This window comes from Aplidium turbinatum, chromosome 17, assembly GCF_918807975.1.
Source record: "Aplidium turbinatum chromosome 17, kaAplTurb1.1, whole genome shotgun sequence".
Taxonomy (NCBI): domain Eukaryota; kingdom Metazoa; phylum Chordata; class Ascidiacea; order Aplousobranchia; family Polyclinidae; genus Aplidium; species Aplidium turbinatum.
Window position 1 is genome coordinate 12,787,141 of NC_137488.1, and position 14,346 is coordinate 12,801,486.

The window sequence follows — 14,346 nt, forward strand, 5'->3', positions numbered from 1 at the left end:
GATCAAGCAGCGCTGGACTTTACTCTGCAAATCGCTGTACTCCGGCCTGCGTCAGTAGCTCAAAGACTCCACAAGTATGCAAAATTGCCAGAAACCACCTTATCACCTTTTATAAGCTTTCTCAGCCCCATGATAAAGCATAGACTGCAGGCCTACGGCATTTTTTATATGGCCGATCATCAAATGCGTCTATCCCTTAGATTTTTATGATAACTTTCGTGAATTGGATTGTTTTATTTTCTTTGGCTTCGGATTCTCTAATTTTTAATTTGCTTTAATATTTCCATTACGCGATTCTTTTATTACTGCGTATAATTTTTTTCTTGGATTGTAGGCTTATGTCTTCCTTATATGCTTCATTGCCATTGATATCTGTTCTTTTCAACCATGCTGCTGATTGTTTTAGCCATAACGTCAAATTGAAAATGCCTGCTGTTGCAATGTAAGAAGCCTGATGTCAGGCAGCATCTTGACTGGAAAACTGCTAGGTTTTTTGGTGCTGCCAGCTTTTCAATTGCTGTATTCTTATTGTTGTGTAATTGTGTTCTTTTTCGACTCGTATTTGAAAGGCTAATACCATGTGAAATTTGTAGTTGGACGTTTATTGTTTTAGTGCCATTAGCGGGTAGGCTACCATCAAAGAATGCTATAGAAATGTAGGTTATGAAATGGGGTTGCAGAACAAAAAGTTTGTGAAGCCCTGGTCTAGTTGACATCTCATTGCGTTTGCAATAAAATGCACTTTACAAGCTCCAAAAAAGCGATAAAATCACGTCTTACCGTGATTTAGTAGCTTTTATAGATGTACACGTTCAATATTCAAGATTTTGAAAGCAACTTATTCCTTGCACATTTTTTAATTTATTCAATAGTACCACAATTGACTTACACTTTAACGACATCCTGCGGCAAAGATCATTGACTCAAAAAATGATGCAATTTAAATGGTCGCAAGGTTTTTTGAGTATTTGTTATATCATGCATTACAGCACAAAACATCTACTGTATTTAAGAATCTATACATGCCATTTAAACAAATAATTGCACGAATTAACTACTTGAACAAAATAAAAATTTAGTAAGTGTTTTGTTCGATACGTTAATCAGAAAAAATCATAAAAAAGACAGTATCGATTTATGTCTTTAAGTCTATATGAGAGACAAATATTTCACACTCAACAAACCGCGTTTTTGGACAATCGCAGTCCAGATTTTTGTGTTGGAGACAAACATGAAAAGGTATCAAGTTTGCGACTGTGCATTCAATCACGCGACTCGTGTTGAAATATGGAAGCATTTGTTTGAAAACAGTATGGCTCCTCTCTCCATTCCGCTTCAAAGAAGCCTGGTCTTCATCGCGAAATATCAGAGTCGACCAATTGAGCAGTTAGGCTTACCCTCCTAATATATTACGTTGTGTAGCCTAAATGCAAAAGCAAATTATTGATGTGGGTGCTGATTTATTTGTAGTCTATTTCTTGATAAATATGTTTTTTTAATAAGAGAAAGTTCATTTCTTCTGTACAACACATGTTGATGAGGTGTAGTTTAGATACTGAATACAACAGCCAGTAAAATTCCCAAGTGAAAAACCACCACACAACCAATGTATGCAAACATGCACACCACATCGAGCTTTCGTGCTACAGATCTCCACTTCTCCTGCATCATTTCTTCGACTTGTTTGTTTTTGAATTCACTGTTTTGCCAACTTGCGTGACAAGATAGTTTAGATACATCTTGTGAAATATTGCACAAATTCTTTTCAATCGTTGAATCCGATCGCGTTTCGTCGATTGTGATCGTAGTGAATCCATTTTCTTCTTTTGTTTCTTCTTCTGTTTTAAAAATAAAACAAAACACAGCACAATAAGGGCACTTTGCATCAGTCTTTGCTATCAATGCAAAAAAAACAAACTTATACAGCATTTTAAACTAGTGGTGGTTGCTAACCCTGATTTGTAGATACTCTGAGAATGACATCTGTTGCAGGTGATGTAGATCTTGACCAGATTTGATAAAGATCTGCATCAAATTTAAGTGGATGTCTGGGTTGGTAACCAATGTTGTTAGTTGAGCAATAGTTCAAGTATAAGGCCGTAATTTAAGCTATAATTATACAATGGAAATTTTAATGTTTTCACGATTAGAGAATCTTGAAAGTACTGTTTTATTTTGCATTTACAGTTTAGATCAAATTCAATATTTTTGGCTTTTGCCCACGCACTTGCTGAAATTTATCGGATTTATTTTAAGCTTATTTTTGTTGCCGACTAAACAGTTTTCGTATGTTTTTGAACAATTACATCGTAGCTACAGCAGTGTGAATTACTTGTTCTGAAAATGTTCATTGCTCTGATGCACAAAATGCCAAAGGCATAAAACAGTTTCTATTTTTTGTATTTTTTAATTTCATAGAATAAACACTGCAGGTATAGGTTACACGTAAAAAATTAAATAAGCCAAATCTTGATTAATCGACGAAATGGCTCTCTCTTAGTCTCACAGTAAGATTTTAATAAAAAGAGTTGTAACAAGTCGGTTACGAACAAGGATGTAGCTGACAGAGAAGCAGAGACTTTTTTTCTTTACTCTCTATTCAAATTTGGAGGACAAAATCTATTTCTACATGCAAGGTGATGTTAGCGTACAGTAAACTGAATCTCATTCTGTCGCTAAATTATTCATTTTTTTGATTGCAAGGCATGTAAATGGAAACTGACCTGCTGTGGCAACGTTGTCACTTTCTTGTTTACTCCGAGCGCCAACTGATACGAAAGACGTCACGTCTTCTGTCCTTGACGGAGTAGATTTGTGACTTTGTCTTTGACGAAAAATATTGTCTGTTGCAGAACCAGGGTTACAGATTTCAAGGTGTCCATTGTTTGCTGTTGATTCGCTGTTTTTAGTGTTGCGGTTATGCATAAATCGAGAAGATTGGTAGGAGATTGATTGTATTACCTCATCGTGTTTTTTTGTTTTTTGCAAACAGCATGATCTGGTGAATTTTATCCATTTCTTGTGCAGTGCATCAAAAAGTGAGACCTTGTTCAAAAATAACAAATTGTAAGCAAAAAGTCTTGGTTTCAATTGCACATGACTTGTTATATTACCATTTCATTTTGTTCAAAAGTGGGTCCAGCAAGTAGCCTTAGTAGAACGGGAAGCCTTAGCTTTAGCCTCTTGTACAAAACACATTGATGTGTAATTGTGTAGATCCACATTAATCCGACCGTACAAATAAACCGTAAATGAAGTTACTTTTTTATCGTTTACCGGGGGAGGTCGCCTGATTTTCTCCTCCTGAATCCGCCACTGTCATTGCTATTAATTTGCCCACCGGAAAAATAGGGTTTTTGTTTTAATGTTAATACAAAAAATATTACACAATGTATTAGTTTTTAACAGTTTAAGTAGTTATATCAGAACTGATCTTCGCCAAGAGAGATATACTAGTGATCATTAGTGAATGTTAAAATTTTGCTAAATCTGTGGACCTGGGTGATGTCGGCGTGGTAACACTGAGCAAATATCAAAAATTACCTGAGAGAGTGATTTACTCGGAAGCTTGTCTTCTGGTATTGAAAATTTTGATAAATTGTCATACAGACCAGAAAGTAATAAAGCAGCTTTCACCCAGAGTGGTAGCACTTTGATGTTTGTGTAGGATACACCCTAAAAAAATTGTAAAACGACATCTGGTGTTTTTTGCTTGAACCGTTTTACCATGAGATGTAGGCATAGTCCACATGGTACGAATGAAGGTAAATTTTTAGTTAAGGAAACATTTATTTAGGCTACCGCACTTCATGGCCGCTTCCTAATTGGATTTCGCCACTGTCCTTTACTAGTCAACAATAAAACATCAGCTGCGATGAAATGTCATTGAATGGTATTAAAGAAATTGTGTTGTACATCTTAGGCGTTGTTTCTAAATTTATTTTAGAACTATTTAAAAAAAAGTTACAGGATCAAGATGATATTGCTTTTCAGAAGCCTATAGATTTTGTTACAGAAAAATTTCTAATTGCTTACCGTGGATGGGTCTGTTTCCATCACCGAACTAACTGGTATATGATGCACGTACAAAACCAGAACGGTCATAATGATATTAATTCCAAGTAAGGCCATGCAAAGGACAAAATAAACTCCCAAATAGGGACCAGTAGAAGCGGGGAACATATCACCAACGGTCAGGATGAACACCATGAACGTGAGAAGAATGGTGATTTGCAACCCAATGCGCTCTCCGCTGTCTGGTGGAAGGTAGAATCCAAGAAGTGAAATTGTAGTTAGTAAAATGGCGGGAAAAACCATGCTCTGAGGAAAACATATCACGATTTGTTAATCAACGAACGGCTGTTTCAAAAATAATAATTCTTTTTTTTTTTTTTTTGGTAAAGTACAACAAACAATTCAAAACATAAGCTACCAATAAGTGCAACAGACTCATATCATCCCGTGGATCATATAGACTGGTTTATTAAACTACATGTAACACAAACACTACAAAGTTCAATTTCTAATACAGAGTCATACTCATAAGTCTTTGTTCAGGAGTATACGATGAAGATACTATGAAAAGCCATATCAGTAAACATCGCCGTGGTCATTTTAAGCGGGAGTAGGTTAGGTTTTTGTTAGTCTAACAGATTCAGCGATACCCTTCTAAGTTGGATATCTTTTTAAAGTGATTTTGTTATGTGCTGCACTACTTTTTTTTATAGTATTATATCATGCATAATATATGTCGTATGATTCGAATGTACACTGTAGTGTATACTGTATAGGCTACAATACAATATCATGTATTTTTTATCAACATCACATACCTGAATGTAAAGAGAAAAGTTTCGGCGAAATAAAAGTTTAAATTCAACATCAGACCTGAATAATGCATTAAAATGACAGTACTTAAATACAAATCTAAACCGACATTATTGCAGCTAAACCAACTTAGAGTAAACTGTTTTGGCAGCTCTATTTTATGGGTGTATTTTGTTAAAAAATTTATCTATAATATGTTTTCATCTTTGTCATCTCGGGTCGTTTACTACATACAGTAAGTCACTAAAACTTGTTTTGCCATTCTATGTTATTTACTTGCATCACTTAGGGCTTAGGCCATAGGCGTAGCCAGGGGGGGCGAAAGGGGCCATGGCCCCCCCCAAATTTTCAAAGTTTGGATCCGAAGTTGAACCCTTTGTTGAAAATATAATAAAATTTGTAGAAATTTATAACTTTTTCCAAGACATCTGGCTATTAACACCCCCAAGGACTTGTTTTAGACACACAGAAAGACACCAATAAATTTTGCAAATCATAAATCGCGCAAAATTTACTCGATTTACGTTTCTTTTAACTAATTTGTGGAAGCAATTTCAGAATGGCTTACTTTGTTGGGTTTTTGTGTAGCTGAGTTTTTGGTGTTCTCTAATTTTAGCCACAGATTTTGCCCGTTTGTGTGTAAGAGCTCCCTTTAAAAAGTTAATAGCTGTTTATCTTCTAATAAATTTCATACAAATATCACCCTAAAAGTGTTCCCAGAAAGCGCTATAATCCATCATTTAAGTGCAATTTTGCAAAAATTTCCGGGGGAGCATGCCCCCGGACCCCCCTAGAATACGCGTACCTTTGGCACGCTTTACCCCACCAGTTTTATTGCTTCCCTCGCTCAAGCCACCAGGATGCGCCACTGCACATCAGGTGGCGATGTCTTCACTTAAATCAAACACTTTGTCGTTCTCTTCAATTCATCAAATATTTGCCTCCCCCCCCAAATTTTTCCTGGCTACGCCACTGGCTTAGGCTATAAGTTGCGTCAACGATTATAACTTTGTGAAGTAGCGTTTTATTTGCTTCGAAATCACATGAGATATAATTTGTTGTTAATGAAGCTACTTTTTCTTGGTTGTTTAAACTGGACACAAAAACCATGCTTGCCCATGCTTATATTTTCCATCAAAAATGCAAAGATATAGCAACGAAACGTAGATAGTTGGCCCTTTTTAGGCTATTTTATTTTTTCTCTGACACAAATCTAAAGTTACTGCTCTGGATAGTGTGAACAACATAGCCTACAACAACCTATTTACGACTACACTGCGCGGGTGTAAGCCGTTTGCCCTGACTGGCCATAAGCCTGCTGGAAAATGATCCTCCCATTACAATAGGCCTAAGGTGGAGCTGTGTCTGCTTCTCTCTCGGTTTTCAAATTTAGAAAACACTTTAGAAAACACTCTCGGTTTTCAAAATTTTGAGACTTGGCTTTAACAAAATTTTATACACCAATTCTCTCCATATAGCCAGCTCCAGCACATCTCCCCAGCCCTGGCTCGCATCTTTAGCTGGTGACCAGTCATTCCCGGGTGCAAATTGCCCGTTCCCACACGACATATCCTATCTATTCCGGATGATGTAGGCTGGTTATTGAAGGTCCTCACAACTTGACTAGTTTTCTTTTATGTTTTACTCCTGTTTTAACGTTGTTGATGCAAATAAAAGTCCAAAAAATTGTTCAAAGTCAACTACTATAAAAAAAAGTTAATTTGCATCCGAATAGTCAAAAATCAGAGACCATGTTTGGAAAGTGCACCTTTTTTCAGCAAGCTTCTTACACTTATGCCTACTTGGTTTGCAGTTTGCTCAAAAGCTTTCAGATCATATCAACATCAAATGATTGGATACGATATGAACAGCCGTTGTGCTACTCAACCATGTGGTTGACGCTTGCTGAAAAAAGTGAAGACCTAAAAAGAGTCCCAGTGCGATACCATAAAAGGCAATTTGACAAGGTGAAATATTTATTTAGGACTATTTATTTCATTGTCTGCGTGGTTAAGCTACTATAAACTTACCAGTGTGAATCACTAACTCTCAGAGGTACAGTTTCTTTAACAGTTAAGTTTGAACCCATCCGATAAAATTGCCTCATCATAATTTCTTGATCCTTTTCAGATAATCTATTTGCTTTGCCGGTGTCGGGTAAAACAGAAAGGAAGTTCTGCGACTGAAAACAATGTGCACAACAATAATTATAACAATCCACACAGAAGTAAAAAGTGGTAGTTTTTAGAAATAAATTTAATATGTAGGCCTACCATAATTTAGAATTAATAGGAGCTGTAGGAAAGATACAGCTCCGTTACCTCAGTGGTTAAGCACCTGCGACTCGAGATCGCGGTGCGCTGGTTCAGCTCTCGGGGTGTGTGTGCGCTTGAGCAATGTATTCTAAGGACTGCTCTCCATTCATGGCACCCAGTAGATGACATAATTTTCCAACAACAACACTTCAACAACAATCGGAAGCTTCATTCTGTCAATCGTGGTAACCGGCCCTGTGTCAAAAGCTTCTACGAGTATGCAAAACTACCACGAATAATCTATCAAAGGCTTTGTCAGTCCGAAGATAAAGATTCAAAACCAACCAACCAAAGATTGTTATGAGATTAAACATAGTGAAGATCTGTTTGATAATGTAACTTTTTCGTTTGCTGTACGTTTGTTAAAATTTCTTAAAACTACTGTATATCTCCCATGTCGCCATCTTTAACATTTTATGGAATGGGTTGTCTTCTTGTTGGTCTACTACGTACAATTTTAGTTATCTTGATGTCTTCCAGCATCCACTCCCCTGTGTTGGCAAAATATAAAGGAATATCCTTGAGGACATCCGCTGTTGTTCTTTTCGAAACCAAATCTACTTTCGTTGTTGGAAAAGTCCATGAGGCAAATGTAAAGTTGCATGTCTGCAAAAGCAATGCATGCACCTATACAAACGACTTTTTACGATGAGGAATTGTATTATTGGTAAATTATAGCTTTCCATAACAAAATGCAGTGTTCACATAGCCTACAGCTTGATTTTGATCTTACATACAAACTACAGAGCAGAAATATTTCTAAAAAACTAGAATATTAAATATCCTATTACTTTCTATTATGCACTAACTTGCGTCGTAGGCCTACCAATTGTCTAAAAAACTAAAGTAGTCTTCCAAGGATCCAACAATGGTGTTTATTTGAAAGTGGCTATCATTTATTTGCTTACATTGGCTACTGGACTGCAAGTTTTTTTTTTTAAGAAAATCATATCACTTCTATAAACAATGACTTAGCCAATGTAATTTGATTCGACGTCATGTGGGATTAGTTTACTAAGACATTATTTATTCATTGCAAACTTAAGAGATTCGGGCCAAAGCGGATGCTACTGTTTTGTGTTTGCTTATCGATGCAATCAGATTAGAGACCTTTTTGTGATGCTTTAGGCCAGACTGTGATGCTTAGGTAGACAAGCTAATGCAAAACATTCAAGTTACAAAGTATGGATGCTTAAAATTGTTCCACAGATTTGAAAAAAAAAGCTAATTTTTTGGTTTATTTAGAGTGAATATTTTTATTGTATTTTTAGCTTTATCTTTGGTCTAATGTGTTTTTATTATTTCAGATTTATCACCAAACAAACACACAAAAACTTGACTGTTTTCTTACAAATCATAAATAAACAGGAAAAAAGTGAAAATGTGCACGAAAATGATTTTGTTCACTCAAGATGGTTTGGAATAGAAAAATCTTCAAAGTAGCATGACCAAAAAAAAACTAAAACTCATAAAAAATTCATTAATATTTAGCCCAAACATATCATTTAAAATAAGGTCTTCGAAGAAATATGAAAATTACCTTTTCAAACTACTGCACCATGCACATACAATATATATCATTATTAGGTTTTGCATTAGACCTAGACTACTTTCATTTTGTTTCAGGATCTAAACTTTAATTTTCTTTAAAGTAATCCTCATTCAAGTACAGTATTTGAAGCACATTTAAAAGTTGTTGCTTGTAACTGAAAAGGAGGAACAAAGGAACATTTTCTTTCCCTACTATTCATACCTGTCTATCAAATGGGAAATTGGCTATCTTGATATGACAAGTCGTTTCATAAGCTGTGGGCTCCAAATATCTCACTGTTCCATTGTAGTTCACCACAACGTAAGGAATCTTCGGACTGTAATCCCTGGACCCTGTTTCCTGGTAACAGACAATGTCAGGGATCCACAAGGAGCTTGACGGGAGCCAAACTGCCAACAAAAAGCTAAAGATAAGATGAAGTTTAATGTAGGCGCAGGGCCATTGGGAGGATGATTTGGGACTGGCACCAATGAGAACCTCAGACCCCGAATTAAGACACATCTAAGAAGAGCAAACTATATCCAAAGAATAAGAGTTTTGTTTCAAATTTTCAGGCCCTTTGGAAAAGGCTACGGGCCTCTAAAATCTCGGGCCCGGATCCAAAAGTACCTGAACCCTCCTGTCAACACTAATGTGTAGGCCTACTGTATTTTATCTTTTTCGTTGATTACTCGATATTCGTCGTCGTCGTCTGAGCTTCTGGGGCCGAGGGTCTATCCTTTTACCACCCCAGATTCACGATGTTCCCGGACTACACTGGAAGGCTGCTAGAGAGCAGCCAGTCTTTAGTTTCATCATCCATGACGCGCAGACCTTCCACTCCGTTAGGTGGCTTGAAGATGGTACAGTCATTGATGATGTGGTCTGCGGTCTGTTCCTCGGCACCACATTCACAGGAGGAGGAAGAAGCCATTCCCCATTGGTGCATGGTTGAGCGGAAAAGGCCGACGCCCGTACGGAGACGGTTGAGGCGCACCCATGCCTGTCTCTGTAGTGTACTCGATATTGAAGACATTAAACATTTGCTTACGTTGTAAAAACTCTTGAAAAAAATTATTGTTTTATTTTGACTTTGATTTTTCTTTGCTTTAATGGATTTTTTGTTTCTAGCACTAGTTGCAACGTTCATCTGATGAAAGTGAAAGTAAAAGCAACGACAAACAGGTTGGTTTATTGTTTCACTGACGTTTCGCGCACTATCACAATGCGCATCCTCAGAGCGAATAACATACAAAATAAAATTTACAAAGTTATATAGCCTACTGTAGCGCGGTTGAAGGTAGGAAAAAATGAAACACACATTATTTAAAAGTTGGACGAAACATTGTCAGCGGTTACTTTCCACGTTAAATTACGTAAAAACATGCTTCGACTTTATGTTTAATGTTGGAAGTTTTTACGTAATTTAACGTGGAAAGTAACCGCTCACTCATCTTTTGGCCAACCTTTAAAATAATGTGTGTTTCATTTTTTCTTATCTTTAACTACACTACAGTACAGTATATAACTTTGTAAATTTTATCTTGTATGTTATTCGCTCTGAGGGTGCGCATTGTTATGGTGCGCGAAACGTCAGTAAAGCAATAAATCAACCTTTTGTCCTTGCTTTTACTTTCACTTTCATCAGAGGAACGTTGCAACCAGTGCTAGAAACAACAATTGTCCTGATGAACACCCAAACTTTTCAGTATTCCATTTAGTGAAATTTTGTGCAGGTGTTTTAGGCAGCATTCGAGAAGTTTGCTTTCAAAAGTATAAATATCCGTGCGCGGACATTTTGCCGAAAGACATTTTGCCGAAACCCATTTTGCCGAAAGACATTTTGCCGAAAGGACATTATGCCGAAGGACATTTTGCCGAATGGACAAATTGCCTAAAGGACTAATTGCCGAACGGACTAATTGCCGAAAGGACTAATTGCCGAATGGACAAATTGCCGAAACAATTTGGAAAAAAATTACTTTGAAGTGACACAAAGTCTCGTTACTATGCAAGCAGTGCTTTTGAAATAGAATCACTTTGCTACTGTTTGTTTGCCTAAAAATTACTTTGAAGCAACACCAAGTCTCGTTACTATGCAAGCAGTGCCTTTGAACTGGTAATTATTTTGAAGTGACACCAAGTCGCAAGTCTCATTGCTATGCAAGCAATGCCTTTGAACTGATAACTATTTTGAAGTGACACCAAGTCTCGTTACCATGCAAGCAGTGGCTTTGAAATACTGTAGTAATTACTTTGCTACTGCGGTTGTTTGCCTAAAAATTGCTTTATATACAGTATCCACAGTTTTTGGAAATCAGTATTAGTTTGAAGTGACACCAAGTCTCATCTATAAGTATAGGCTATAGGCTATGCAGTCTCCACAGGTTTTGGAGATCAGTATTAGACGTTCGCTTATACAAACAACACTTCTGTCGGATACTTACGCGCTGTCGCACATAATTTGTGAGTGAAATCTGTTTGTGAATGACATTTATGTGTTATTAGGTTATGATAATACATAAAATGCATTTGTATAATTTCGGCAATTTGTCCATTCGGCATTTAGTCCTTTCGGCAATTAGTCCTTTCGGCAAAATGTCTTTCGGCAAAATGTCTTTCGGCAAAATGTCCGGGTACCTAAATATCAAATCGTGCTTCATCCAAAATAGTCTAATAAAATAATACAAAGGTGAAAAGGCACTTCATGTATATTCAGTGATATGATTTATGGAATTTGTATCAAACTTTTACTCTGAGTGATTCCGTCGTGTTCTTTCGGGTTCCAAGTGAGATATTGGTCCTTCCAGTACAGCCTGTATCTCAGTAAGCTCTTCAGTGTCTGTTCCTTCTCATTTAAATTGAGAACCTAAAATTCTTTTGGTTACTATAAGCTGTCATAAGCACAAAACCTTAATTTAAGAATCTCAACTGTTTTACTTTGAAAAATTAACACACAAACCCCACGACACAAAAACTTTTCTTTCGTGAATGCTTTTAAATTTCAGGTTGTGCTAGTGCAGAATTGAAATGTTTGAACTGCAATCGTAATGATGTATGTTTTTAAATGTATGTGGTGTCTGCTTGTCTACTACAACGGATTTTTTATATCAATAAACGTTTAAATAAAGTGTACGGTTTAATTGCTTATATAGTTTGAAACTTACTGGAATTAGACTGCAATAAAACAATTTGGTTTATCTCTTTTAAACGAACCAACCGCCAGAGTTTTTTTCTCTTCATAGCTGTTTCACATCTTATACCGGCAATGCTAGCTTTACTGACTTTTTAACATCAATCCAGAAAGAAATCTTTTTAGTCTTTTGAATTGTTTTGGCACATTAATGCATATAATTCAATTTGTTGTACCAACTTCTTACAACTTTTCCTGAAATAGACTTGCTTACTTGCATGTAGGTGAAGTCAATATGCACCAAAACAACATCTGTATTATTCTTGACCGGACGAATTGCTCTGTCATATCCTGTTTGAAAAAAAACGCAAATTTACGAAACAAATTTGTGCTGCACACTTTGTAAACAAATAATGTACTTTTATCTGTTTTCAACTCCGTTACCATAGTAGGCTTAGTTAAAATTTAAAACATAAACACTTTGTGTATTGAGCATTGGCATTTATTTCATTTTTAAAAATTGTTGTGATTGTATGTCACTTGGAGAACAAATCAAGCGAGTTCTAAATTTTGAATGTGATTCTATATTTATAATTTTTATTTATAATTTGAGACATTTCTGCTTTGAAAAAAAAAAGAGCTATCACAACATGATGAATTGGCTTCTCACTAACTCATTGTTTATGTATTGCGTGTGGGACAATTTGAATCAGAAAATATATTTTCTATATCCAAATAAACTTCTTTAAAATCCATACTGGTGAGTCGTTTATAGCTTGAAACAAACACTAATTTTGGTAAACATTATTGAGCAAAATAGGTTGAAATACTACAATTAATCCTCTGCCCATATACAGTAGATTTATTCTTCGTATGTGTAAGCGGTAACCTTGAACTTGAAAAAGATTGTATTTTAGCCTCTTTAGAGCATTTTCTTGAGTATGGTTTGCTTGGGTTTTGTCAGCAGATAATATGTTGTATTGCTGGGAGCTGGAGTCAGATCCAGAAGAAGACGAACTAAACTGTAAGACAAGCCACAAATATGAAGATCCCTACTGTGAACAACCTTTTATATACATATTATCGTACTTGACTTGCACATGTTCAGTAGGCTAACTTACATATCAGTGAAAAAAGTAGTGGCATTATTCAACACAGTAGATTTATTTCAAATGATGTCACCTTATTTCAAATAGGTTGAATTGAAATATTGACAACAAATTTTGATTCTTACAATAAACCTGCCTTGTATTTGCTAGAAGAGGCTTTGATACCCCCATTGGGTCACATAGAAGGCCTTATAAAATGGCATTGACTTAAATCTAGTTCTTGCTTTGCTCTCAACATTAAAGAAAAAGAAATACTGGGGGATGGTAATGTATTCAGTTAATCCCCTATGCAGCTGCGTCGAAACTGTTTGCATTCAAACACCCTAAGCATAATGCATGTTAGATAAGTGGCATATTATGATAAAAACACACATTGTCATTATTATTTGATAAAGACAAAAGTGTGGTCATAATGCTACATGGACGACTACTAACTGTACACTCAAAGGCGCAAGTGAATAATACACAACGCTTCACACTATACTTGTGATCAAACTTAGAAACCCAATTGGCTAGATAAAACATGTTAGTAAAAATGTTGTATCTACACACAATGTGCCAATCAACAACATAACGTGTCCTATTTGAAGTCATGTTTACCTGTGTTATGCCAGCAAGTCCAACTTTTGATGCCGTTTTTCCTCCAAATCCTTCTTTATTTTGCAACAAGCATAAAATTAACGCAAGTCGAACTTTCAACATACTTGGCTATGGTAAACTTACTTATGACCGATTGGCAATGGCTTTCAAGGAGTGCTATTCTTCATATACGCAAGCTAATACCATTTATCTGTATCTTGTAGTTTGTAATTTTGATCTACCAAATGTTATCACAAACGGGTTGAATTTCTTCTTTGTTTTTTATGGCTTAGCCACCTTGACAAAAAAAACCTTTTTATGTTTAATAAAAAATAAAATTAAGAAAAGGTATTTTTCTTTTTCTTTACTACGGTGAGCGTAACTGCAATGGAAGACTTGCGTAGTTCGAATTTTTGGAAAATATGTTTTTGTAGTCTACTTAATTATTTTTGTTTGGTGAAAAAGAGTTAAAAAACGAAAACTAAAGCAACAGACTTAAAATTTTCTGTTACAATAATTTACGTATCAAGACTTTAAATAGTTTTGTTTGCTTCATGTCAGAAACTCAAATGAGCGTTTAAGCAAACAAAAAACAAAATAGCAAAGATGGTTTATTTCTCAACTTTTGAGACAACAACAAGCAGCAACAAATTGTTGTTATTCACTGTTTACACTTTATCAATTTGAAACAGCAGCTAAAAATTTACAAAGTCTTAATTTTAGGCATTTATGCATCCCAGCCTAAACTTAGAAACAAGGTCGACTCACTAGCTGAATAGATAAAACTGTGTTCGTTCACTTTGGCATTAAAAGCAGCTATGCGTACTTTTTTCTTTTTGGATTAACACAGTT

At 35.8% G+C, this 14,346-nt stretch overlaps 2 protein-coding genes across 2 annotated transcripts; both read right to left on the reverse strand.

Annotated features, from left to right (window-relative positions):
- Positions 1–1,224: 1,224 nt before the first annotated feature.
- On the reverse strand, positions 1,225–2,987 carry LOC145786665 (uncharacterized). Its single transcript, XM_082598374.1, has 2 exons — positions 2,724–2,987; positions 1,225–1,838 (listed from the first exon to the last, which is right to left on the reverse strand). Exons 1-2 carry the CDS (start codon positions 2,923–2,925, stop codon positions 1,549–1,551), a joined length of 492 nt encoding a protein of 163 aa, XP_082454500.1. The 5' UTR covers positions 2,926–2,987; the 3' UTR covers positions 1,225–1,548.
- Positions 2,988–3,422: 435 nt separating this feature from the next.
- On the reverse strand, positions 3,423–13,617 carry LOC145786200 (5-hydroxytryptamine receptor 3A-like). Its single transcript, XM_082597846.1, has 11 exons — positions 13,516–13,617; positions 12,696–12,828; positions 12,081–12,157; positions 11,428–11,542; positions 8,896–9,083; positions 7,596–7,748; positions 6,858–7,009; positions 4,833–4,887; positions 4,036–4,320; positions 3,544–3,675; positions 3,423–3,452 (listed from the first exon to the last, which is right to left on the reverse strand). The coding sequence occupies exons 1-11, from the start codon at positions 13,615–13,617 to the stop codon at positions 3,423–3,425; spliced, it is 1,422 nt and encodes a 473-aa protein (XP_082453972.1).
- Positions 13,618–14,346: the final 729 nt, after the last annotated feature.

Coding starts and splice junctions, on each gene's coding strand:
- LOC145786200 (XM_082597846.1), bottom strand. CDS start 13,617: ATGTTGAAAGTTCGACTTGCGTTAATTTTATGCTTGTTGCAAAATAAA. Junction 11,543..12,080: donor TTGACTTCACCTACATGCAA/GTAAGCAAGTCT, acceptor AAAGAATTTTAG/GTTCTCAATTTAAATGAGAA. Junction 3,453..3,543: donor CGAGTAAATCACTCTCTCAG/GTAATTTTTGAT, acceptor AATGATCACTAG/TATATCTCTCTTGGCGAAGA.
- LOC145786665 (XM_082598374.1), bottom strand. CDS start 2,925: ATGCATAACCGCAACACTAAAAACAGCGAATCAACAGCAAACAATGGA. Junction 1,839..2,723: donor TGACAACGTTGCCACAGCAG/GTCAGTTTCCAT, acceptor TTTTTAAAACAG/AAGAAGAAACAAAAGAAGAA.